The following is a 25,167-nucleotide window of genomic DNA, read 5'->3' as shown; positions in this document are numbered from 1 at the left end:
GACTTTATTTCAAACTTGCATTTTAGCCTCATTATTACGTCCCTCCTACTTTCCCCTTCTGTATTATCCTTGGTTCATTGGTTTACTTGAATTTTAACAAGATTAAGAAATTGTTGTACTTTACTTATGTCATTGCACATCATCCAAAGCGCCTTAGCAGGAGCAGTTTAGAAATACAGTAACTCCTCACTTAAAGTCGTCCCGCTTAACACTGTTTCGTTGTTACGTTGCTGATCAATTAGGGAACATACTCATTTAAAGTTGTGCAATGCTCCACTCTTATGTTGTTTGGCTGCCTGCTTTCTCCACAGCTGGCAGCCTCCCTACACCCCTGCCCTCCCCCAAGTGCCTCCCGCCCGCCGGCAAACCCCGCGGATCAGCGCCTTCCCCCTCCTCCCCCCGCCTCCTGCCCGTGGCAATCAGCTGGCTTGTGGCGTTTTGGAGGCAGGAGGGAGGGGGGAGGAACGAGGACTCGGCGCGCAGGCTCCCCCTCCCTCCCCTGCCTCCCAAATGCGGCAAGCCAGCTGATTGCCCCGGGCAGGAGGGAGGTGGGAGGAGCGAGGACTCAGCATGCCTCCCTCCCTCCCTCCCTCGCCTCCTGAACAAACGTGGCGTTTAGAAGGGAGGGGAGGAGAGGGAGGGCGGAGGAGCCAGGATGCAGTGTGTGAAGTAAAGGGGGAGGAGGTGGGGGGGGGGAGAAGAGGCAGGTCAAGGGTGGGGGCTTGGGGGAAGGGATGGAGTGGGTGGGCTGAGGGTTGAGCCCCCCCGCCCCTGGTGCTTGCAGAGTAGGAGAAGCTGCCCTGGAACCTAACCCCCCTATTTACATTAATTCTTATGGGGAAATTGGATTCGCTTAACATAGTTTCACTTAAAGTCAATTTTTTCAGGAACATAACTACAATGTTAAGTGAGAAGTTACTGTAAAAGTACAAAGGATTATTAATAAAATGTTTTGTGCACTCTCGCTATAGTATCAGAGCACTGACAAATTAAAATCATAATCTAGTCACATGTTAAATTGGTCAGAGATTACACAGACAGCTCCACTTCCTATATCACCCAAACCATCACAGGAAAAGTCTCCCCAGCAATCACCCATAATCTCCTGTATTTCCCCAAAAAGATGCGCCTTGGACCATGCTCTGAAGGTTAGTAAACTCCATCTCTGGCAGACCACCAGAGAGAGTAACCCTCCGCTAAAAGCACTCTTCTTCCAGCCCTCAAGATTCTATGTAAATACAGAAACAAATTTAATTTGTAAAATCTGTCAATTTTCCTACAACTATGTTCCAGTTCAACTGGCACAGTTTAAAACACAGCTGGTCACTTTACGGTGACCTTCACTACTTTAACAAGGTAAGGTGAAAGATGTCTGCCAGCCACTCTCTAAAGGGACACTGTCACGTAGTGTGGCACAATATTTAAGTATATTTAGAGGAGACTTACAGAACATAATTAAATATTTGTAGGAACATTTCATTTCAATTAGGAGATGCTTTACCAAAACATTCCCCATAAGGCAGGGGTTCTCAAACTGGGAGTTGGGACCCCTCAGGGGGTCGCGAGATTGTTACATGGGCGGGTCACAAGCTGTCAGCCTCCACCGCAAACCCCACTTTGCATCCAGCATTTATAATGGTGTTAAAAATATAAAAAAGTGTTTTTAATTTATAAGGGGGGGGGGGTTCGCATTCAGAGGCTTGCTATTTGAAAGTTGTCATCAGTACAAAAGTTTGAGAACCACTGCCATAAGGGAACCTAAAAATTATAGCATCATGTTAGTATAAAAGAGCAAAGGAGCAAACCTGAAGTAGCTACATTGTTCAAACCAGGTGAAATGCAAAAAAATAAACTGCATCAGTGATGAAAGTTAGATGTTTTTAAATTTTCAGCTTCAATGACCTAAAATATTATCAGTAACAGGATATTTACAGTATTTTAAAATTATGACAGTGTCCTTTATACCAACAGTCTGTTAAAGCATGTCACCCTAAGTGAGACTCAAGAAGCTGTTACACAGTGGCATTTGGAGATACTAAGCAAGTAGCTTACCTAGCCTGCATCCAGCCTTTAGGCCAAAGTGGTTTCACCTCTGTCTCCATAAAGGTCTTGAGGTAATCCTCAGGAGACTGACTTCTATTTGGCTCTAGCTCATAGCATCCCAGCTTGATCTTGACAAGGTTACACAACAAAGCCCTGTTGAGAAAGAGAGAGAAGCCAGGCATGAACCATATAATGAATTGCAAAAAAGTCAATTTGAATGCTCAGCAGAAAGAGACTGAGGAATGGAAGAGTTGTTGCCATGTAATGGACTGTTCACTGCCCTCTGTGAAAAGAGCTCATGAGTCTCAGTCCACTTTTGTAGGAAAGATACTAATGTAAAAGACAACCATTGTAACTGATATTGATGACCCACCTCTCCACTTTCCTCTTAATTCCGTCCAGGCTTTATGACTAAGGCTATGTTTTAGTCCGGGGTATTTGGAGTAAAAGTCATGGACAGTAAACAAAAATTCACGGCCCGTGACCTGTCCATGACTTGTACTATATACCCCTAACTAAAACTTGGGCCGGGGGGCGGCCTAGGCCCATCATGGGGGCGGGGCGGGGGCATGCAGCCCAAGACCCCTGCTGGTGCTGAGAGGGGAGGGTTGGTGGGGCTGGCAGGCTCCCTACCTGGCTCGACGCAGCTCCCTGGAAGCGGACAGCATATCCCTGCAGCTCCTAGGGGGAGGGAAGGCCAAGGGGGCTCCACATGCTGCCCTAGCCACAAGCTCTGGCTCCGCAGCCCTGACCGGCCGGGAACCGCAGCCAGTGGGAGCTGCATGGGTGGTGCCTACAGACAGGGGCAGCATGCAGAGCCCCCAGACCCTCTGCCTAGGAACTGCAGGGACATGCCGGCCGCTTCCAGGGAGCCGCCCTGAAGGTAAGTGCCGCTCCACACCCCAACCCTCTGCCCCAGCCCTGAGCCCCCTCCCACACCCAAACTGCTGCTGCTGGGGGTGGAGGGAGCGTGGTAGCCCAAGACTGCCCCAACAGCAGCTGGTGCGACTGGCCCAGGGGCTGCCTGATCTGCTCAGGCAGCCCCGGAGTGCCACTGCAGAAGTCACGGACTCCGTGACAGACATACAGCCTGACTTATGACTAACACCCTCTGCCCTCTGTGCCCTCCAGTTCTTGACAACATGTCCTCTTTTATATGGCATCCCCATGTCTGGAACGTTCTCCCACACCTGGTCTGTCACGGCTCCAATTTCTTCTTAGAACAGAGGATGCCTAAAAGCTCTATTGATACACCATATTCCACATCACAGTACATTGTTTATTGAAACTGCAAGCTCATCTGGGCAAGGACCTTGTCTTTTTACTGTCACTAAAGCACCCGACACTGAACTATACCAGAAAAATTGCTTTTTAGGCCTTGGTGGACAGACTGAATGAATGGGACAAAAACTGAACTCCTTTCTTGACCCTAGAGGTAGTCTCTCTAGGTCAGCTTGTGATATATTGGCCATAGATGTAGATGGGCAAAGACCTCATCAGTGTCCAAGAGCTGCAAATCCAGCACCTTTCACTAATGCTAGTTTCTGCTCTGAAGTGAATTTAAGTCTTGCCTAGACTGGGAGATATAACATTTTTAAATACTGATTTAGTGAGATTCATTTGCTAAAAAGCCAACTATTTTCAGTAACTGTTAAATTTCCTGGAGCAGACAAGTCATCAGTATGTCAGGTGAGGTTCCAAGTGCTGTCCAGAATCTCAAAAGTGCTATGTAATGCGGCCCACCCCCAGCACATCCTCTTATATTAAAGTTTTTAAGGATGCAGCCTTTCAACTGTCTTCTGAAATTCCTGAATCAGGGATATCCTCCCTTTGGCCGGATACAGGATTTTACGCAACTGATGGCCTTTTATACTGCTTCAGCATTTTTATGTGGGATAAAGGGACTGGAGTGAGGATTAAGGTCCTTCACCCCTCAAGTTTCAGAAACAAAGCTGCATGGGAAACTGAGATGCCTTCCTTCATACCTATCTTTTTTATAAAGCCATTTATAATTGCCCCTGTCCTTTTCCCAAATCTCTATCGAGTTTGTTTCTGACTGGGATTGTTTATTAGATGGTGCTGTGGCTCAGCGTCTCCACAGGCAGGTTAAAAAACTTCTGCAAGGTGAAAAGGGGCAATGTTATGTCACACCTCACTGTATCATCCCAGTGGAATTTCTTTCTTGGCCCAACAATCCTCTTTCCTGGCTTCTCATCATCATCTTCCTCTGACCCATTTTTCTCTCGTTCATCTTCTGCTTGCAATCTAGAACAATTTTTTTTTGTGAGAGAATTAGGACTTAAAGACACAGACACATGATGTATTCCCCTAAGAAAGGCATGAATTCTCTCTTACCAGGCTGTACAAATTGGGGCACAGCCCTCAAGTTCTCATTACACCGTTCCCAAAGAGGCAAACAAGACCCTCCCACCCCATCTCTCCATGTGACTCTCACCACCTCTGGCTGGCAGGGGAAGTTGTGTAGACTCCTTCAGGCCTGCTCACTGCCAGTCTAGTGTTGTGAATGCGATGACAGATGGAGGATGCTCACCAGTCAATTCTTACTCCTATACCCAACCCCAAGCCCAAATCAGTTTCCCTCATGCAGTGAAGAGGTAACAGTTTTAATAATCAGGACAAAAATAATCAAGAACCTAAAAAAATACATCTCAATTCCATCTTCTTCTTGTTTCCCACTCTTGATATGTTACAGCCTCCTTTTCCTCCCATCCTTAAGATCTTACCTCAAAGTCACTTAATGGGAATTCTTTTCAGAGTTAATTGACAGTGTTACTTAATTAGCTGAAGGAATCAATGAGTACTTTGTGCTGTCCCAATGTCCTTTTACACCCCTATATGGTCTGAGTACATTGCCTTTGCAGTATTTATACGCCAGAATTGAGAAACATGGAAATTTAACCTATGTTTCCTGCATGAATCCCCTCACCAAATACAAATATCCCGACTTCAAAAGTACACACTTTGCATTCTTGGCTTGATTGCGAGCCTGACAGTCTTCCTGATACTTGAATAATTGTTCAGGCATGACATTGCTGACAGCCAGTCTCAGCTTTTGCAGCGGTTCCCTCAAACGGTCATCCTGGAAGGGGCAAAAACACCAAAGTAATCTTGGTACATGCACTGGAAAGGACATACCCAAGATGTTTTATGAGCTGCTGCTCAGAGATTGCAATCAAGCATTAAGAGTGATTTCTAATCAATATTCCCATCAAAACATATGGAAACTTTAGAAGCAGTTCAAGCAATACCTGCTTAATGGCAGTAACAAAAAAGCATGGGAAATTCCAACATGGTTCTCGAAAATGGCACTGAACTACCACATTATGGTTAACAATGATACAAAACGATAGTATACTGTTTAATTGATAATACAGCTGAGATGTTCTTGAACCAAAAGACCAAAAAAAGGCAAGTATCTAAAAAGAAAAACATTTCTATCTTTATGCATTTCTCACAGCATTACTTCCTGGTCTCTTCAGATGACCTTTTTTACCAAAAAGGGGCTAAAAGAGTTTGATAGAAAAGTAAGAAAAATGGACTGAAGTGGGTACCAACACTTGCCAGTAAGTAATTTAAAATTAAGGTGGCCAAAAATTCCCAGTTGTACACAAGCCGTTCAGGCAATATGCAAGACTGCCAAATTTTGAGGAATGATCATCTTCATAGCAAAAAAACTCCAGCAAATGTTAAGCTGATATTATATTATGCACCTACCATTTTCCGTGCTCTTAATTATTTTATCCCTGGCCACTGCAACCATTTGCCAAGAACGACTTTAACAAGATTCCTACAACCAGCAAGAGGACGTTGTAGCATGCAACATGTGGCACTTTCTACTCCTTCTCCTGCCCCTGCCCCTCCCCCATACCACACAGGTGATAAGCCTTTTGCCTCCATGGAACACTTCCAGGCTCTGAACAAGGTGTGGTCCCGAGTTCCTCCTCCACCTACTCTAACTACTCACACAAGTAGCAATGCATTAAACAGACCACCAGGGCAGCTTTACTATTCAATCATAGATCACAAAATACCTTCATTTACTCATCTTCAAAAGGAAAATATAAACACGCATATTTAAAAGCAAAGCAACTGTGAAAATGGAGCACAAAAATCACCTAACAGTCATAATAAGTACAAAAGGGGGTTAAACTAGATGATTCTTGCAGTCCCTTCTAACCCTATGATTCTATGAAAGCAGCATATTCAGACTCACAAAAAGGGTTAAATTGGCTAACCTCCTGTTATCATAATGACTGATTTGCATGGAATTTTGTACAATCAGGTACCCCAATTTGTGTGTCCATTCATTGTGTGTTATTAACTGTGTAATCTGCCAATAGAGCAGAGCTAGAAACCAGGCACAGCCAAAGCCTTCTTGACTTCTAATCTCATCTAGCCTTCAAGATGAAGCAGGTCCATCGCCATAAAGGTCTTGATATACCTGGCAAACTAGCTTTGCTTTCAGTCTCTCAGACCCTGCTCTTACTGTTACATACATGACTCCTGCAGAAGCCACTCTCTTCCCCTTTTACCTGGACATTGAGGTGTAATTTCTTCAGACGCTTTATCAGTGTGTCCTTATTGCATGGCACAAAAGCCTCAAGATGGGAGTACACGTTGTGACGGACGATAGGACTCATCTCCTGTAACTGCAGCTCAATACTGACCAAAACAAACAAACAAGAGATAGCTAACTAGTGAGGCAATCCTGGGTGAGGATGGAAACTATGCAGAAACCTAAGGAGCTTTACATACATTAAATACTCTAGTTATGCATACAAACACACATTGAGGGTGGAGTGTTTTTCTATAGGTGTGTCAGTAAGACTAATTTTTGCAGAGAGAGATGAAAGTCCATTAGCTAACAATGAGAGTACATTCAGACAAATATGATGCATATTACCCTGGCAATACTAAACATGGTTTTGTATACCATTCATATTTGCAATTACTCTGCCAATTTCATGCAATGAATGAATGAATCAACTGTGGCTATTACATTTATTCAGAAATAATCTGACAACATTTTCTAAAATATTTCTTTTTCAACCTACACTATGATCATATAAGACCCTCCCCACCATACAAAAACACCCCAAACAAAAATCACCTTCCCACACCAGACACCAGGTTGCAAAGATTAGAGAATTAGAATGGGCTGGGTTTTTCCTTCTTAATAAAATCTGAAATTATTTCATTTTATGAAAACATGGGACTGTAGGGAAGTGATGTGCACACTTCCACAGAACTCTGCTAACAAACTCAAGGCCAAGGGCACTGAAAAATATTTTACACTGGATAAACCATACAGATGCATCTCTGTATTGGAACTTCTTGTCACCTGTACAGATCTTCAGCTGGTCACTAACTGGCTTAGATTAACTTGTCTTCCCCACTGGTTTAGTTTCCTTTAGGTCTTTGTAGGAGTAATTTAAAGATAACATCCCAAAACATACAGAACTGAAGAGGTGAACACTTACTCCAGCAGAATATTGTTCATATCCTGTGTGAAGAATTTCTTCCTGCCTTCTTCATCGAACAGCTTGGCAGCCTGGAAGGAGAGCAATAAAAATACCAAGCAATTTATAGCACATTTTACCCTAAAGATCTTTACAGACTTAAATAATATACAAACTACCTTTATGGTCTTATATCACCCTGTCCTGAAATACACCCACCGTAACAGTGAAATACAAAACTATTTAGAACAGGAAGTGAAGAATATTACTATATCCAATTGAAACTGCAGGAGAAGCGCAAATAGGAAAACAATCATTCAATTTAGAATGTGGTCAGGTCTCTGGGGTTAGTACCCCATTCTTGCTAAAAGTGCCACAGGACCTTTCAATGAAAAGTTATTAGGACCTTTGTTTTAATGTCTCCTCCAAAAGATTCCACCAGCAGTGATATCCTCCCCCGTAAAAAAAATAAAAAATAAAATCATACTGGGACAGTGGTTCACCTGAAGGAAAAAACCACGACTCAATAAATTATACCAACAGTTGAAGCAACAGTGAAATCCGTCCTCTCAGTTCATTAAGGATTCTCTTCCTCCCTAGGATTACTGGTTCCTGCTGCAAATCCTCTGCCTTCCTAAGAGGACCTATCTCCACTGCTCCTGATGGAGCCCCTGTGAAGGAATCATGTAGACAAGGAGCCACATCCACTTCCTCCTCTATGGTGCTGTCCAGTGTTCTCTCCAGCTTTGGTTTTATGGAGTGGAGATCCTATCTGTGCTCCCTCCTTCTGTTCCTGTATCTTCTTAGCCCTACGGGGAGTGGGAGGGAAGATGGTCTTCTACTCCTTCCCACTGATCTCAGTCTACACTGAAATTGAAGGTATGATTGGCAGCTCTGGTAAGCATAGCTAGATTAAAGCTAATGTGGGTAAGAGACTAAAATAAGAGTGAAGACACAGTGGCATGGGCTTTAGCACAGGCTGTACAAGGTGGCCTGGAGACCCGGGGTACATGCGTTGCTAACCCATACTGCTGCATCTTCACTGCTATTTTCAGCATGTTAGGATACTGAAAAAGGATGCGCTTGTGAATGCCTGGAGCATTGTGCAAGTGTGATATCATTCTAATATGTGAGACTACAGATAATGTGATAATCACACAGCAGTTGTGAATTGACTATATAGAGAATGTCAATTTTTTAAAAAAATGAAAAATATTCTCCAATCTATTTCCATAGTCAATGTATTATTCTGACAGTAGCAACTGCCACAAACAATTATGATGATTTAAACTATTCGGTCCGGTCCAAATAGAAACCTAATGCTCTCCTGACATTTAAAATGTGATGTCTCTCCTCGTCCTTATGAGCATGAGGCTTCAGAAAGAAAGAAAATAGGTATATTGATTGATTGACATGCAAGTGAGACACTACCTTTCTAAGAAACTTTGGATGTGAATGCATGTAAACCATGTCCTTGTAGATCACGTATAGAGGACCAGAAAAAGTACATATGCAGTGTTGTTGTAGCCATGTTGGTCCGAGGACGTTAGACACACAAAATGAGTGATGCAATATCTTTTATTGGACCAACTTCTATTGGAGAGAGAGAGAGACAAACTTTCACAAGCTTGTGTCCCACACCAACAGAAATTGGTCCAATAAAAGATGTCACCCACCTCATTAGAATACATAATTAACCTAATCTGCTGGCTGAGGTGATTGCCACCAAAAAGGCTACATTCACTGAGATATATAGCAAGGAAAATATAACTAAAGGTTCAATGGGAGCACCCATTAGTTTTGACATCACCAAGTTCAAGTGGGTACAACCTCTCCAGAGCCTTCAAAAACTTAATTGCAATAGAGCTGGAAAAGACAATGATTATCAGAGGGTGAAAAGCCAAAATAGTTGCTAAATGGACTTTGATTGATTAAACAAATGTTTTAGGGATAATAGATAATCCAGAATATGATGCATTGGTAACCGGATCTGGAAAACAGATTTCTGCTGGGACAAGATGGAGAATCCCTTCCGCTCGGCTAAGTAAATATACCCAGTGGATTATTTTCTATGATTTAAAAGCATATCTTAACTCCTCTTGCACAAGCCTCTTCCTAGGAGGTTAGCCACAGAGCGATCCAGTCTGTCACGTGGAGGGCCCACAGTTTGGAATGGAGGAGGTGACTGTGTTCCACAGAGATTAGATGTGGGTCTGCTGGCAGAGTGACTAACTTTGATCAAGTGGAAAACCAGTGTTGCCCAGGCCAACTTGGAGCTATAAGTCTGATCCATTGTATGGTCCTATCTGATTTTTAACAATACTCTGGGAAAGAGTGGAACTGGAGGAAATGTGTACAAAATCAGGTTTGTCTAGGGTAACAGAAAAGTGTCTGAGACTCCAGGCTGTGATCTTGTTGAGAGCAAAACTGATGACACTGCCTATTGACTTTTGTTGCAAAGAGGTCTACCTGGGGAGTCCCCCACAGTTAGAAAATGGACTTGGAAATGCCTAGACAGAGATCACTCATGGTGGTTGGTAAAACAATCTGCTTAACTGGTCTGCCAAATTGTCCTTCATGCATGGAAGGTGAGAGGTTTTGAGGTTGATTTAATTGGTGATGGAAAAGTCCCACAGGTTGATTGCCTCTAGGCATAGAGTTGAGCATGCCCCTCCTTGCCTGTTCACATAAAATGTAGCTGCCATATTGTCTGTAAGTATACACAGATTTCTTCCCTTGGTATGGGAATGGAAGGCTCAACGAGCCAGCTGAATGGCCCTTAATTCTCTGTCATTTATATGCAGAGTCAAATCCTGTGTAGACCACAAACCATGCACCTGCAGGGAACCCAGCTGAGGACGGAAGCATCTGTAACCAGGGTCAAAGCTGGTTGAGGAGGAGGAAAAACAACCCCCACTCCCACACACACCTCTCCATACACATTTGAAGGGTTTGTACTTAGCCAGCTTTCCTGTGGGAGGAAGGGAAGACAGAGTTTGCTACCAAACCTTGGTGGGCTCCACAATAACTTCATTAATTGGAAGCACCACCCAAGAAGGTCCTGCAGTAGCTAAAATGTCAATCAGCCTGTGGGATGACTCAAACTTCTTCCACCTGGATATTCAAGGTAGAAGCTACTCTTTTTAAAAGGTCTTGATGGGCCAAATAGTCAACAGATGGGGGTGACGAATCCTCTGAAACCACTCCTTCATCAGGAGATGAACAGGATGAAGCCAAAATTGGCTGAGGTAGACCCTCCCCTGGCTTTTCAAAAGGAAGATTCCCCTGAGTAACATCCTCCTCCATGGTACTGAGCCTGGTACCAGGCATGCTCTCCTTGGTGGGATGGTACTTGACCTTACTTGATGAAGCGGAATGGAGTGGGCATGGAAAGGACCTGGAAGTAGGCGGAAATTCTCAAGGGTTCCAAAACAGCAATTGGTTAGGCCCAGGAGCCTAATTACTTCCAGGCCATGGATCGCTACAGGTCAGTCAGGACAAACCCTGCTCTGGGTGCCAGGGCGTTAAGATCTCAGAGGGGAATGAAGAAATACAGGACATGACCTCAAAGTCCAAAGAGGAATCAGTCTCTTCTGACCAAGATGGAAGGGAGGTGCTGTTCATGTTCGTGCTGGTGATCAGCATTGGAAGTCCTGGGATGATGGTACCAGAGACATCATCTCCAGCTTCCCTCTTGATGGCACCACACAATGAGGCTCTTGGATATCCAGAGGCGCCCATGGTACCAAAGTCTGTATTGTAGTAGCTGGCAAAGTTTGACCTGTGGTCTTTGGTACCAGATAAGAGGTCTCCTACACCACCTGAGACAATGGTACCGAGAGGCTCAATAAGTCACTTGCAGCAGTATAAGCCACTGGAGTTGATGGCACCAAGATTGCCTCTGGTTGATGGGTCAATACAGACAGCACAGAGGAGCTTCACAGTGCCACTTCAGGGGCTTGATGCGACAGTGCCTGTGCCAGATTCGACAATCCTGCCTGAGCAGATGATTTCCTCATGGAGTGTCTCAGCTTCGAGTGCTCTTTACTTCCATTATCTGCATGCCTGCTGAACTTCGGTGCCACGGATTCTCCCTCTCCCTTTGGAGGCAGACCTGTGATGTTGCTTCCTCAGCACTGGGAAAGGTGACCAGTGCAGAGACTCAGACAATACAGATCGAGTGCTCCTCACTGAAGCCAAAACACTCAGCATCCATTCGAAGCAGGACGGTACAGCGCTTCTTCCATAAGGAGAAATTTAAGTCTACCTGTCCTGTCTTTCTTGGTTCTAGGTTTAAAGTCCCTACAAAATTGAGACTGACCCCTGAAGTGCAACTCCCCAAGATGCTTCAGGCAACAGGAATGCAAGTCACTCAGTGGCATCAGCTCCTTGCAGGAGCAGCAGGGCTTAAATCCTAGTGACCAAGACATGCCCTAGTATGGTTCCCAGTAATGGGAACTGAAGTTTTTGAAAAACATTTAAAAGTAAAACTTATAACCATCGCTAACACTATAAACTACTAAACTAATAAAAATGGGGACAAGTTATATATAAATAGAAGGACAGAACTTGCAATTGCATGACAACTGTCATGGGCAGTAAGGTACTGAGGAGGGGGAGGTCAGGGACAGCCCCACCCTCTATACTACCATGCAGCAGTGCAGGGTAGCTGGGGATGCATGTGCCGCCTCAATGGGTATCCTTGACAGAAAAAATTGACCGTGCACTGGGTGCGCGCACCCCTGAAGTGGAATGGACATGTAATCACCCAAAGAAAAACTGACTAGTTTATTTTTCATCCTTCAAATTGATATGCACATAGTAAATAAGCAGCATGGTGAAAAAATTAATACTTTCAGTTTCAATAAGATTAAGGTGACAATAAAATAACTTAGATTTTAAAAAAACTAAATCCTCAAAGATTTTAAACCTGACAGTATCTTTGTGAATGAACTTGGATTCTGTCCTCCTTCCTACCTCTACAAACGAAAATGTTCAGAAATCATTAAAATTAGCAAAAGAGTCAAAGTTCTAAAAATTACCACTGAAACTGAAAGGACATATTTTCAAGTGTCTCTCCCTGACACAAAGTGGGAAAGTCTCTTTAAAAATATCACAGGTTTACTCCTTCCTGATTGAACTTGGCAAGAAGGGCAGGAATAAAAAGACATTATTAGCAAAATAAATGAGCAAGGAATTAGGAGTTAAAGATGGAAAAGATTTATTAAGTCATCTAGACTATCCAAGCCCAAACCTCACTAGTGCTGGATTTTTCTGTACAGAATATTCAACTGTTTTGTCTAGTCATTTTAGCTCAAGCAATGATGTTCCCACTACTTCCCTATAGAAAGCATTCCATAAGCTATTGTGAGGTGAAATAAACTAAACAATAGATCTTGTTTCTGGCATATATTTCCTTTATATTCAACCTACATCATCTTTGCTTAGTTTCATCAACTTAATCTTACTCTCAGTCCCTGGGGGTGAACCAAACAATTATAATCCCTTCCTGATATTTCTACCAGCATTTAAAGGATATGACATCGCAGCTTAGACTGTAACTATTCCTCTCGGCTCTCAAGGGTCCCTGAATGCAATCCCCTACCAATGAGTTTACACTTACTATTCGTAGGTCTCCAATGCGCTTTTCAAGAAGGACAGGCAGGCCTTCTGGGAGGGCAGGCACCTGCTTTGGTGTCATGACCTGAGAGGTGTTGGTTGGCTGAGTGGCACTTCCATTCTCTCCTGATGGCTCAGACACTGGGCTGCCATTAGAGGTGCCGTCAAGCAGCTTGTCAAAGTCAATCTCTCCCAGAATCTCCAGGGCACTTTCGGTTTCCTGCAGGAGCTCATGCTCATTTGTGCTACCAAAAATGGAGAGGACAGGATCGGTAACCCTGAGGTTCAAGTCTGAGACATCATTTCCTGTGGTAGCAGAGGAGGAAGGGACTTTACTAGGGGTGGAGGTGGCAATAGTCACTGGGGGTTCTGGATTGGATTCTTTCTTCCTCAGGGCTTCCTTCTCCTTTTGGAACTTCCGGATCATGGCTGCCAAAGAAAGCGAGTCCTTGTATAACTTCTTCTTCTTCTTTTCAGATTTGTGTGAATTTAAAGCCATTACTCTGCAGAGAATGGAAACTTTTGTTAGAACGCATACAACTGCCAATGCCAAAGTCACTTTCTGCAAGCATATGGGAATTCACAACAGGTCAAAAATAACCAGTGGGGAAGAAGAGCAAAGTCAGCCTTGCATGCATGCACCATGAGATTTTTACCCTATCAAAACATTATAGACCTCGTTGCCAACCAAACTGCTCCTTTTCCATGCTGCCCATCTCTTCATCATCCACCACTAGTAAATCCTGCACACAATACAGTATTAACAAAGTAAAACTTATCCTAATGAATGGTGAAGAGCAAATTATGGAGGAATCAGTATACGCCATAGTTAAGACAAGAGTCTAAACTTATATTCTAAAGCTATTTTCTGTATTGCCTTCCAAACATTTGAATGGTGACCAGTTTGCTTTTGATTTGGTATGTTTAACTATCGTATGGCAGAAATGTTTCCTAAGAATTTTGAAAGTGTAGAATTAATGTTTATATCCTACTCAATCAAAATAAAGTTCCTATATATTTCCTCGATTTCTCATTATTTTTTTAGCACGTTATAAGCAATAGCAGGTTTTCAGAGTTAATTCTTAGACACTCATAAACAGGTCAGTTTTAGTTCATGGAGAATTTACCAAGAGTCAATCTAAGAATCTTTATCTTTATGTACTATCCAGAGAGAATAGGAAGGATCAAACTAAAAGATAGTTTAGTTACTCTGTTTATTACAAATATTTAAGATTTTGGAGGACTATAAAAAGTTCTCCACGATCAGATAACAGAAAACATGACACTGTCCCACTGTCTCAACTAACAAAGCCTGCATTGGTAGGAAGACTGGATAGGATGGATGCCTGGAGCAGGAAGGTAGGGACTGAAGAGGTTAACAGAGATTTACTGAGAAGGGAAACCTGATGTGGTTATGAAATGTAACGGGAGCAGGCAGGACAGGAGAGTCTAGTTGTGGAAAGAAGGGCAGGTGGAGTGGCAGGGAGCAAACAGAAGACGTACACAAGAAGAAACATGGTGAAAAGATGAAAAATAGTAGACTAGGAGATAAATAAAGGAATGACAACATATAGCAGAAGTAAAAAGGAATAGGTGTAAAAAGGAATACACTACAGTGAGAAAATGAAGAATCAGAGGAGAAAAGTCTGCATTAGAAAAGAACATGCTGCAAGTGCCTCAAATGCTGTCTTATTTGGCATTATCAACCTGGAATTCAGTATCATCTTAGAGCTCAACATCAATGAGTTACTTGAAGTTGGCGCTCAAACGCTACATTTAACATGTTAGGATTTCACTAGTGCATGAATGCCTGAGTATCACAGCACTTCAAGCACTGAAACATTCAGCACTGAAATCCTTACACATGAAATCTGATGATGATATACACAGTTAGAAAACTACAGGGAATGGTATAGGAGAGGCATGGAGAAATGCGGGGAGGAGGAGACTGTAGGCATAAAGAGCAACAATACTGCTTTCCACCTTACCTTTCTAGCAACACTTTCTATATAGTTTCCTTTCTCACTGCACGCCTCTGTGGGCACCTGCCATTAACAAATATGAATGGAGCAAATGAAAGCAAGGGCACAAAGAGATGGGCAAAATGAAAAAAAGGAGACTAAGGATGGGAAGGAGACTTCATGGCATGAAAAAGAGGGAAGGGAAAAGAGAAGAAGAGAAAAGAGAAGAGAAAATATTGCTGGTAAGGGGCCCTGGGCAGAGGAGAGGTGCTGATCTTCATGGACTCCAGGCTCCTTTTGCATACAGTAGACTCATAGACTTTAAGGTCAGAAGGGACCATTATGATCATCTAGTCTGACCTCCCGCATGATGCAGGCCACAAAGCCGTCCCAACCCTTTCCCTTGACTCTGCTGTTGAAGTCCCCAAATCCTGTGGTTTAGAGACTTCAAGTAGCAGAGAATCCTCCAGCTAGCGACCCCTGCCCCATGCTGCGGAGGAAGGCGAAAAACCTCCAGGGCCTCTGCCAATCTACCCTGGAGGAAAATTCCTTCCCGACCCCAAATATGGCGATCAGTAGAACCCCGAGCATGTAGGCAAGATTCTCCAGCCAGACCCTCATTGGCCATTGCTACTATTTACCAGCGATGGCACGCTGTTCATTTGACTAAAATCATGTTATCCCATTAAACCATTCCCTCCATAAACTTATCTAGCTTAATCTTAAAACCAGACAGGTCCTTTGCCCCAACCGTTTCCCTCGGAAGGCTGTTCCAATATTTCACCTCTCTGACGGTCAGAAACCTTCGTCTAATTTCAAGCCTAAACTTCCCCACGGCCAGTTTATATCCATTCGTTCTCGTGTCCACATTAGTACTGAGCTGAAATAATTCCTCTCCCTCCCTGGTAGAACTTCAGAGTTACAAACAGCTTGTGAACAGGGGTTGTTCATAACTCAAATGTTTGTAACTCTGAAAAAACATTATGACTGTTCTTTCAAAAGTTTACAACTGAACACTGACATAATACAACTTTGACACTTTACTATGCAGAAGAAAAATGCTGCTTTCCCTTTTATTTTTTTTAGTAGCTTAAATTTAACACAGTACTGTACTGTGTTTGCTTTTTTTTTTGTCTCTGCTGCTGCCTGATTGTATACTTCCAGTTCCAAATGAGGTGTGTGGTTGAATGGTCAGTTCGTAACTCTGGTGTGCGTAACTCTGAGGTTCTATTGTACTTAATTTCTCCTGCTTCTCTCTTCCCTGCTCAAGGTTTTGTGGCATTACTACGGATATTTAAACATTAAATTACTAATGCAAAACCATGGGTTTCCCAAACAAGAACTTCATTAGCTAACAGTTATGGTTGGAAGTGCTACTACAGAGAACAATTATTATAAAAAATAAACTGTGGAAATCACCAGCTAAGGTATACAATTTTGATGCCAAACTTCAGGCATGTCTATAATGCCCCACCGTTCAGACTAAAGAGATGTGAATAGCAGTATGTACCAAAGTGCGACTCTGTAACCCCCCCATGGAGATGCTGTGGGCATGAACTCACATCTGTATTAGTGTGAACTCAGGACCTTTAAGATTGCACCCACAGCATCCTCATAGGAGAGATAAAGCACAGCTTTTTGGTATACACTGCTATTCGCATCCCCTTACTCCAACATGCAGGGCAGAATAGACATGCCTTCTCCATGCAATTCGTTAATGTACACCTACCTAGACTGCAAATTTCTGTCTGAGCAACAATCCAGTCTCAACTTTGCATCTGTATTGCTGCTCTGAAGGTGGGGACAGAAGAAACTCAAAACAACCTTCCCATCCATAAGAAGTTTTATCTCAATGACAACAGCCACTATAATGCATTATTGAGACTTGTAAAGTAGATGCACAAAACATTATTCTGCTTTATAGCTATATATGGTCTACTAATCATACATAAGAACGGCCATACTGGGTCAGACCAAAGATCCATCTAGCCCAGTATCCTGTCTTTCAACAGAGAGAATGAACAGAATAGGTACTCATCAAGTGATCCATCCCCTGTCACCCATTCCCAGCTTCTGGCAAACAGAGGCTAGAGACACCATGCCTACCCATCCTGGCTAATAGCTATTGATGAACCTATCCTCCATGAATTTATCTAGTTCTTTTTTGAACCCTGTTATGGTCTTGGCCTTCACAACATCCTCTGGCAAGGAGTTCCACACAGGTTGACTGTGCATTGTGTGAAGAAATACTTCCTTTTGTTTGTTTTAAACCTGCTGCCTATTAATTTCATTTGGTGACCCCTAGTTCTTGTGTTATGAGAAGGAGTAAATAATACTTCCTTATTTACTTTCTCCATACCAGTCGTGATTTTATAGACCTCTATCATATCCCCCTTAATCATTTCTTTTCCAATCTGAAAAGTCCCAGTCTTATTAATTTCTTCACATACCCTAATCATTTTTGTTGCTCTTTTCTGAACCTTTTCCAATTCTAATATATCTTTTTTGAGATGGGGCAACCACATCTGCATGCAGTATTCAAGATGTGGGCATAACATGGATCTATAGAGAGGCAATATGATATTTTCTCTTATCTACCTCTTTCTTAATGATTCCCAACATCTGTTCACTTTTTTGACTGCCGCTAAACACAGAGTGGATGTTTTCAGCGAACTATCCACAATGACTCCAAGATCACTTTCCTGAGTGGTAATAGCTAAATTAGACCCCATCATTTTATATGTACAGTTGGGATTATGTTTTCCAATGTGCATTACTTTGCATTTATCAACATTGAATTTCAGCTGCCATTTTGTTGCCGAGTCAGCCAGTTTTGTGAGATCCCTTTGTAGCTCTTTGCAGTCTGCTTGTGACTTAACTATCTTGAATACTTTTGTGTCATCTGCAAATTTTGCAACCTCACTGTTTACTCCTTTTTCTAGATCATTTCTGAATACGTTGAATAGTACTGGTCCCAGTACAGACCCCTGGAGGACACCACTATTTACTTCTCACCATTTTGAAAACTGATAATTTATTCCTACTCTTTGTCTCCTATCTTTTAACCAGTTACCGATCCATGAGAGGACCTTCCCTCTTATCCCATGACAGCTTACTTTGCTTCAGAACCCTTGGTGAGAGACCTTGTCAAAGGCTTTCTGAAAATCTAAGTACACTATATCCACTGGATCCTCCTTGTCCACATGCTTGTTGACCCCCTTAAAGAATTCTAGTAGATCGGTGAGGCATGATTTTCCTTTATAAAAATCAAGTTGACTCTTCCTCAACAAATCATGTTCATGTATGTGTCTGACAATTCTGTTCTTTACTATTGTTTCAACCAGTCTGCCTGGTACTGAAGTCAGGCTTACTGACCTGTGATTACCGGGATCACCTCTGGACCCCTTTTTAAAAATTGGCGTCACAGTAGCGATCCTCCAGTCATTTACAAAGTCATATAATATGTGATCACGTAACTAAAGGCATAACACATATGGACAAGGAACAGAGGGTCCTGTGGCACCTTTAAGACTAACAGAAGTATTGGGAGCATAAGCTTTCGTGGGTAAGAACCTCACTTTTTCAGATGCAAGATGCGGTGCAGGCGAGCGATGTGCCGGCCGCGGCTTCTCGCCGCCCCTGCCGCGTCAGCGGGTAAATAAAACTGGCCCAGCCCGCCAGGGTGCTTACCCTGGTGAGCCACGTGCCGAACGTGGCCAACCCCTGCTTTAGATTCACAACACACATCTCTGCCACTTAAGCTAACAGAGTTACTGATAGCACTATCAGATTGTCATCATGTATATGGACCAGCCACTAGAAGTGGATAAGAAACACTGCTAATACAGTTCACAGATATTTGCTGACAGCAGAGGTAATGGAAGGTTTGGGAATTTTGGGTTACATTCCAGGTTCTGGAGGGGAGTGCACTCTAATGGTCCCCTCAAGCCTCACTCCTTCTGCCCCAAGCTCTCCAAGTTATACCTATCCCAATCTTCTCTTTGACCTCCCCCCAGCTCTTTGTATCAGTATCCTCCCTCTAGCTTCTCAGCACAGTCTCAGTCTTCTCACCTAGCAAGTACTAGCCTCCCCTCTGAACAGCATGTCTGAGTCTTCACTCCTCCACCTCAGCTCCCACTCCCAGTTTCCCTCCCCAGGCTCTTCACTCCAGTCTCCTTACTTCCTTACCTAGCCAGTCCTAGCCCCCAACCTACCACTGGCTCCTCATGTGATCTCTCTTCCTTGCTGCAATGGCTCTGAATCCTAGTCTTCCCCCTAAACTGGTTCCCAATCCTTTCTCATGCCCACATTTCCCTTCCCCACAGCTGGCTCCCAATTCCAGTCTCCCTCCCCCACAAGGCAAGCTCTTACTTCCACAGTTCTATCTCAGCCCCAGTCTCCCCCCAGCCTCTTGTCCCAATCTACTCCCTCTACTGCCATCCATCCCAGGTCCAGTTCTCATCCCCTCTGCATTCAAGTCAGAAGGCTTTTTCCTCCTTGCTGCTCAAGTCCCAACAATGGGAACACAGACTATAAAGAGAGACAGTCTCCCTTTTTTGAAGTCATCTGTTCAGTGCCACTGCAGCCAGAAGTAGCAACTGCAGAGTAAGTCTTGCTCAGTCACTGCCGCTCTGCAGAATTTAGCTGCCAAACTCCAACAAGACTCTGAGCATGTATGAATTGAGATTTTTTTTTTCCAGATCTTTAGAACTTGGACAAATGTGTGTGGTTTAATCACAGGAACAGTGAAAGACACGTCCAAGGCCAGGATGACAAATTGCCAGCCACTGTTCCAAAGCATGGTGGCACTAAACTTCTCAATGACACAGTTTTTGGATTTGATTTTAACACGGGCAAAACCACTTACTTTTTCCTAATCTTATTTTCACAAACTACTGAACCATTTTTGCTGAAACTTAAACAAAAAAGCCAGCCGGAGGAAGGCACCCAGCATTGGAAATTTCAGCCCATATGGCTAAAATTTGGCATACTTATAACTAAGCAATTGAAAACAGGGTCTTTATAATCAAAATGGCTGTGTAACCTTAGCTAAAGATGGCGCTATTAGTATAGCATGTAACAAACTCCTTTTTGGACTAACAGCACAGAGAGTGTCATAACTCTATTTCTATATTTGTCTGTGTACATTAGGCTCTCTGAAAACCCTATCACCATGGTATACAAAAGCAGATATTAATGGATGAGACAATTACACAAGTATATGTATATACACCACCTAGGTTTACATCACTCTTCAGATTTAAGCAACAGAGGGTCCTGTGGCACCTTTGAGACTAACAGAAGTATTGGGAGCATACACTAACACAGGAACAAATCAACCTACCCTTAGAGCCCCGACCGGGGTTATTCTATCTACTACCTAAGATCCACAAACCTGGAAATCCTGGACGCCCCATCATCTCGGGCATTGGCACTCTCACTGAAGGACTGTCTGGATATGTGGACTCCCTACTCAGACCCTACGCCACCAGCACTCCCAGCTATCTCCGTGACACCACAGATTTCCTGAGAAAACTACAATGCATTGGTGACCTCCCAGAAAACACCATCCTAGCCACCATGGATGTAGAGGCTCTCTACACAAACATCCCACATACAGATGGAATACAAGCTGTCAGGAACAGTATCCCTGATGATGACACAGCACAACTTATTACTGAGCTCTGTGACTTTATCCTCACGCACAATTATTTCAAATTTGGTGACAATATATACCTCCAGACCAGTGGCACAGTTATGGGCACCCGCATGGCCCCACAATATGCCAACATTTTTATGGCTGACCTGGAACAACGCTTCCTCAGCTCTCGTCCACTCATGCCCCTTCTCTACCTACGCTATATTGATGACATCTTCATCATCTAGACCCATGGGAAGGAGACCCTGGAAGAATTCCACCATGCTTTCAACAGCTTCCACCCCACCATCAACCTCAGCCTGGACCAATCTACACGGGAGGTCCACTTCCTGGACACCACTGTACAAATAAGCGATGGCCACATTAACACCACCCTATACCGAAAACCCACTGACCACTACGCCTACCTTCATGCCTCCAGCTTCCACCCCGGTCACACCATACGATCCATCGTCTACAGCCAAGCACTGAGGTACAATCGCATCTGCTCCAACCCCTCAGAAAGAGACCAACACCTACAAGATCTTCACCAAGCATTCTCAAAACTACGATACCCACACAAGGAAATAAAGAAACAAATCAACAGAGCCAGACATGTACCCAGAAGCCTCCTGCTACAAGACAGGCCCAGAAGAGAAACCAACAGAACTCCACTGGCCATCACCTACAGTCCTCAGCTTAGACCTCTCCAATGCATCATCAGTGATCTACAACCCATCCAGGACAATGATCTCTCACTTTCACAGACCTTGGGAGGCAGGCCAGTCCTCGCCCACAGACAACCTGCCAACCTTAAGCATATTCTCACCAGCAACCACGCATCGCACCATAACAACTCTAACTCAGGAACCAACCCATGCAACAAATCTTGATGCCAACTCTGCCCACATATCTACACCAGCAACACCATCACAGGACCTAACCAGATCAGCTACAACATCACCGGCTCATTCACCTGCACGTCCACCAATGTTATATATGCCATCATATGCCAGCAATGCCCCTCTGCTATGTACATTGGCCAAACTGGACAGTCACTACGCAAGAGGATAAATGGACACAAGTCATATCAGGAATGGCAATATACAAAAACCTGTAGGAGAACACTTCAACCTCCCTGGCCACACTATAGCAGATGTAAAGGTAGCCATCTTACAGCAAAAAAACTTCAGGACCAGACTCCAAAGGGAAACTGCTGAGCTCCAGTTCATTTGCAAATTTGACACCATCAGATCAGGATTAAACAAAGACTGTGAATGGCTATCCAACTACAGAAACAGTTTCTCCTCCCTTGGTGTTCACACCTCAACTGCTAGCAGAGCACCTCACCCTCCCTGACTGAACTAACCTCGTTATCTCCACACTGATTTATACCTGCCTCTGGAGATTTCCATTACTTGCATCTGAAGAAGTGAGGTTCTTACCCACAATAGCTTATGCTCCCAATACTTCTGTTGGGCTCAAAGGTGCCACAGGACCCTCTGTTGCTTTTTACAGATTCAGACTAACAAGGCTACCCCTCTGATACTTCAGATTTAAGATTTCATCTTGTAGAAGATTGCTTAAATTCCTTATGATAAAAATCATGCTGAAAGAATACTGAAGATGGGAATGGTAGAATTATGATCGCAATATACTGGCATTTTAAAAAATGTCCTATGTCCAAAACTTCCATTCTACATAACTACTTAAAGTTCTTCATCCAAAAAGAACAAATCTTTGAACTTAAAGGCCTCATTTTGCAAGCCTTTAATACCTTGAGTAATACATATACCATATATACTCGAACATAAGTTGGTTCGTTTATAAGCCGACCCCCACAAAGATGGATAAGTAAAAATGGAAAATTTTTATAACCCATTCATAAGCCGACCCTATAATTCAAGGGTCAGCAAACTTTGGCTCCCGAGCCATCAGGACAAGCTGCTGGGGGAGCCGAGATGGTTTGTTTACCTTGAGCGTCCGCAGGCACGGAGGTAAACCTAAGTAAACAAAGTGTCCCAGCGCGCCAGCTGCTTACCCTGACGGGCCAGGACAGCAACTGGTGGGGAAAATTTGTGTGGGGGGGGGAGGGGGGGGGCGGAGGGGAGCAGGGAGGGGAAGAAGCTTGGAGTCAGGGGAGTAACCCCTGTGACCACCCTCCACATGACCCCACCCCTAGCCTAGGACCCCCACACTCTCCCCTCCCATCCCTTCCCACCTTATCTGGGGAGGATGTCTCTGACCTGGCTGGAGCTGCTCCGGCAGGCTGGGCAGCGCGGCTGCAGCCTGCTCTGGCAGGCCAGACTGGACGGCATGGCTGCAGCACGTTCCGGGCCGGGTGGTGCGGCCACAGCCTGCTCTGGGGGGCAGGGCCGAGTGGCACAGCTGCAGCTGCTTTGGAGGTTGGGGGAAGGGCAGAGTGGTGGCCAGAAGCGGAGAGACTCTGGCCCCACCTCTTCCCTTCTGTCTCTGCTGACTGTGCTGCCTCTCCTTGCTCCCTTTGTTGGGGGGAGGGGCTGTGTCCTACCTCTCCCTCTCTATACCCGTTCATAAGCTGACCCCCTTCTCTGGTGCGTCCCTTTTTCACTAAAAAAAATTTGGCTTATGAATGAGTATATATGGTACTTCTGATTAATATCACCACTTTAGATTATTAAAACAATTAAAGCTATTCAAATTTTCACAAGTGAAGCAGAGTGATGGGCCAGAAATTAAAAACTGAAGCCTCCAACCAACAAAGACTTGTGCGCATGCTTAACTTTATGCACTAGTGAGTAGTCCCATGGAAATCAATGGGACTATTCAAAGTGTGTAAAATTAAGAACATGCATAAGTCTTTGCAGGATGGAAGCTTCAGTTTGTTCAGTGACACGCTAGCCTGCATGTTTTCACTTTCTGATTCGCATACACTAATATTATCTCGGTTGACAATATTGCAGTATAAATGTAGAGGAAAAATATCCATTAATTTTCTTATTTAGGTGAAAACATTTTTGTCCATATTACATTTTGTAAAATTCTCTCCCACTCTTCTTCAAAAGGAAAATAAAATTTTGGACAGAAAACTAGATCAGTGCCCATTTAGTTACCCAAGCAACTAAAATAAACCCAACATCATATTCTATTATAGACTAATTACATGACAAATTTCTGTTTTCTTAAGTTTCAGCTATTACTGAGAGGAACAGTCTCAAACTTGCATTTTAATCTTGTCACACTTGGGTTTCCTTCCAACTTTAGGCAACTGACTTTCTCCACACAAGTTTTTGGTTTGTTTGTTTTTTTAAATAAGAATGGTAAAAGTAAAATTTATAAATCAAACTTGACTAATTGAGCAGAGATATTGTTTGTAAAGCTGCAGCCCAGAACAATTTTTACAAAATTCATGGTCACATTATTTTAAGCCCCTGAAAAAGTAGTTTTAAATTGGGAAGTATGATATAAACTCCATTATTGTGCTAACGCTTGGAAGTCCCCGGATAGGGACTGAAAAATCTTATATAAAGGCTGTACCACTAACACCCAGACACACACCACTACCCTAGCCCTAAAACAGCAACATATATCCATTTTTAGTACAATAGACTGATCCTACTTCTATCCCACTCCCTCACTGTTCTTTTGAAAGTCACATGTCACAACTTTACATTTAGGCTTGGAAGGATTAGATTTTTATCGGTAAGTGTCAGCCAACGTCGATTTCTCCATACACAAACCCACAAAAAAATATTTCTATCTATAATAATGGAAATTCAGATAGGCAAAGTAAGAAAAATAAAGTTTGTGAACTTATTAAAGTCTGATTTAAGGATATTTCCTTTGTATATTTTGACATGTGATGTTAACAATTTTTTCCCAACAGTGATAAAGCATTAACTTTTTTGAATCTCACCATCTGTCATTAAATAATTGTTTGACCCCTTCCATAATTTTCCACAGCTGTGAAAATTTAAATAGATAAAAATCTAAAAAAAGCTTTTAAAAAAAATCCATATCCCTCAAAATTAAAAACTCAAATTCTACCTACCCTATTTATGTTTAACTATATTCAGCAAAAAAGTCAAGACTGGCAAACCAACTGAACAGGGGATGAGGGGACATTAAGCTATTGCTTCTCTTGTTGCAGTGAGGTGCCCTTGCCTTTAAAAACCTGACAGACCGACCTACCCCAGCTGCTTAGGAACTTTCATTTTCCGAGGCTTTTTCTCCTTCTCTGTGCCCTCCTCTTTCCGCTTCCGCTTCTTAATCCCACGGTCCTCTCCTTCCTTTAGTTTGGATACCTAAAGAACCAAAAAAGTGATAGCGTTACCTCTGCTCTACAATGTTTTTATACAATAATAAGTGCTTCAGCCTCATGTCTAGCAATTCAGATCTGACATCATCACTATTAAGCAACTGTATTTAAAAAAAAAAAAAAAAAAAA

At 43.2% G+C, this 25,167-nt stretch overlaps 1 protein-coding gene across 4 annotated transcripts in view; it reads right to left on the bottom strand.

Moving 5' to 3' along the window:
• UBN2 (ubinuclein 2) overlaps positions 1 to 25,167 on the bottom strand; it is a 109,183-nt gene that overhangs the window by 49,688 nt on the left and 34,328 nt on the right. For all 4 annotated transcript variants that reach the window (XM_054030128.1, XM_054030159.1, XM_054030150.1 and 1 more), the window contains exons 5-11: positions 24,912 to 25,024; positions 13,147 to 13,645; positions 7,545 to 7,615; positions 6,597 to 6,726; positions 5,025 to 5,143; positions 4,195 to 4,308; positions 2,053 to 2,196 (exon numbers count right to left, since the gene is read on the bottom strand). In XM_054030128.1, coding sequence (XP_053886103.1) covers positions 2,053 to 2,196; positions 4,195 to 4,308; positions 5,025 to 5,143; positions 6,597 to 6,726; positions 7,545 to 7,615; positions 13,147 to 13,645; positions 24,912 to 25,024 — 1,190 coding nt within the window. The remainder of the gene's footprint in view (positions 1 to 2,052; positions 2,197 to 4,194; positions 4,309 to 5,024; positions 5,144 to 6,596; positions 6,727 to 7,544; positions 7,616 to 13,146; positions 13,646 to 24,911; positions 25,025 to 25,167) is intronic.

The sequence above is a fragment of the Malaclemys terrapin genome, chromosome 1 (genome assembly GCF_027887155.1).
Source record: "Malaclemys terrapin pileata isolate rMalTer1 chromosome 1, rMalTer1.hap1, whole genome shotgun sequence".
Lineage (NCBI taxonomy): Eukaryota > Metazoa > Chordata > Testudines > Emydidae > Malaclemys > Malaclemys terrapin.
This window is presented reverse-complemented; position numbering and strand designations above follow the sequence as displayed.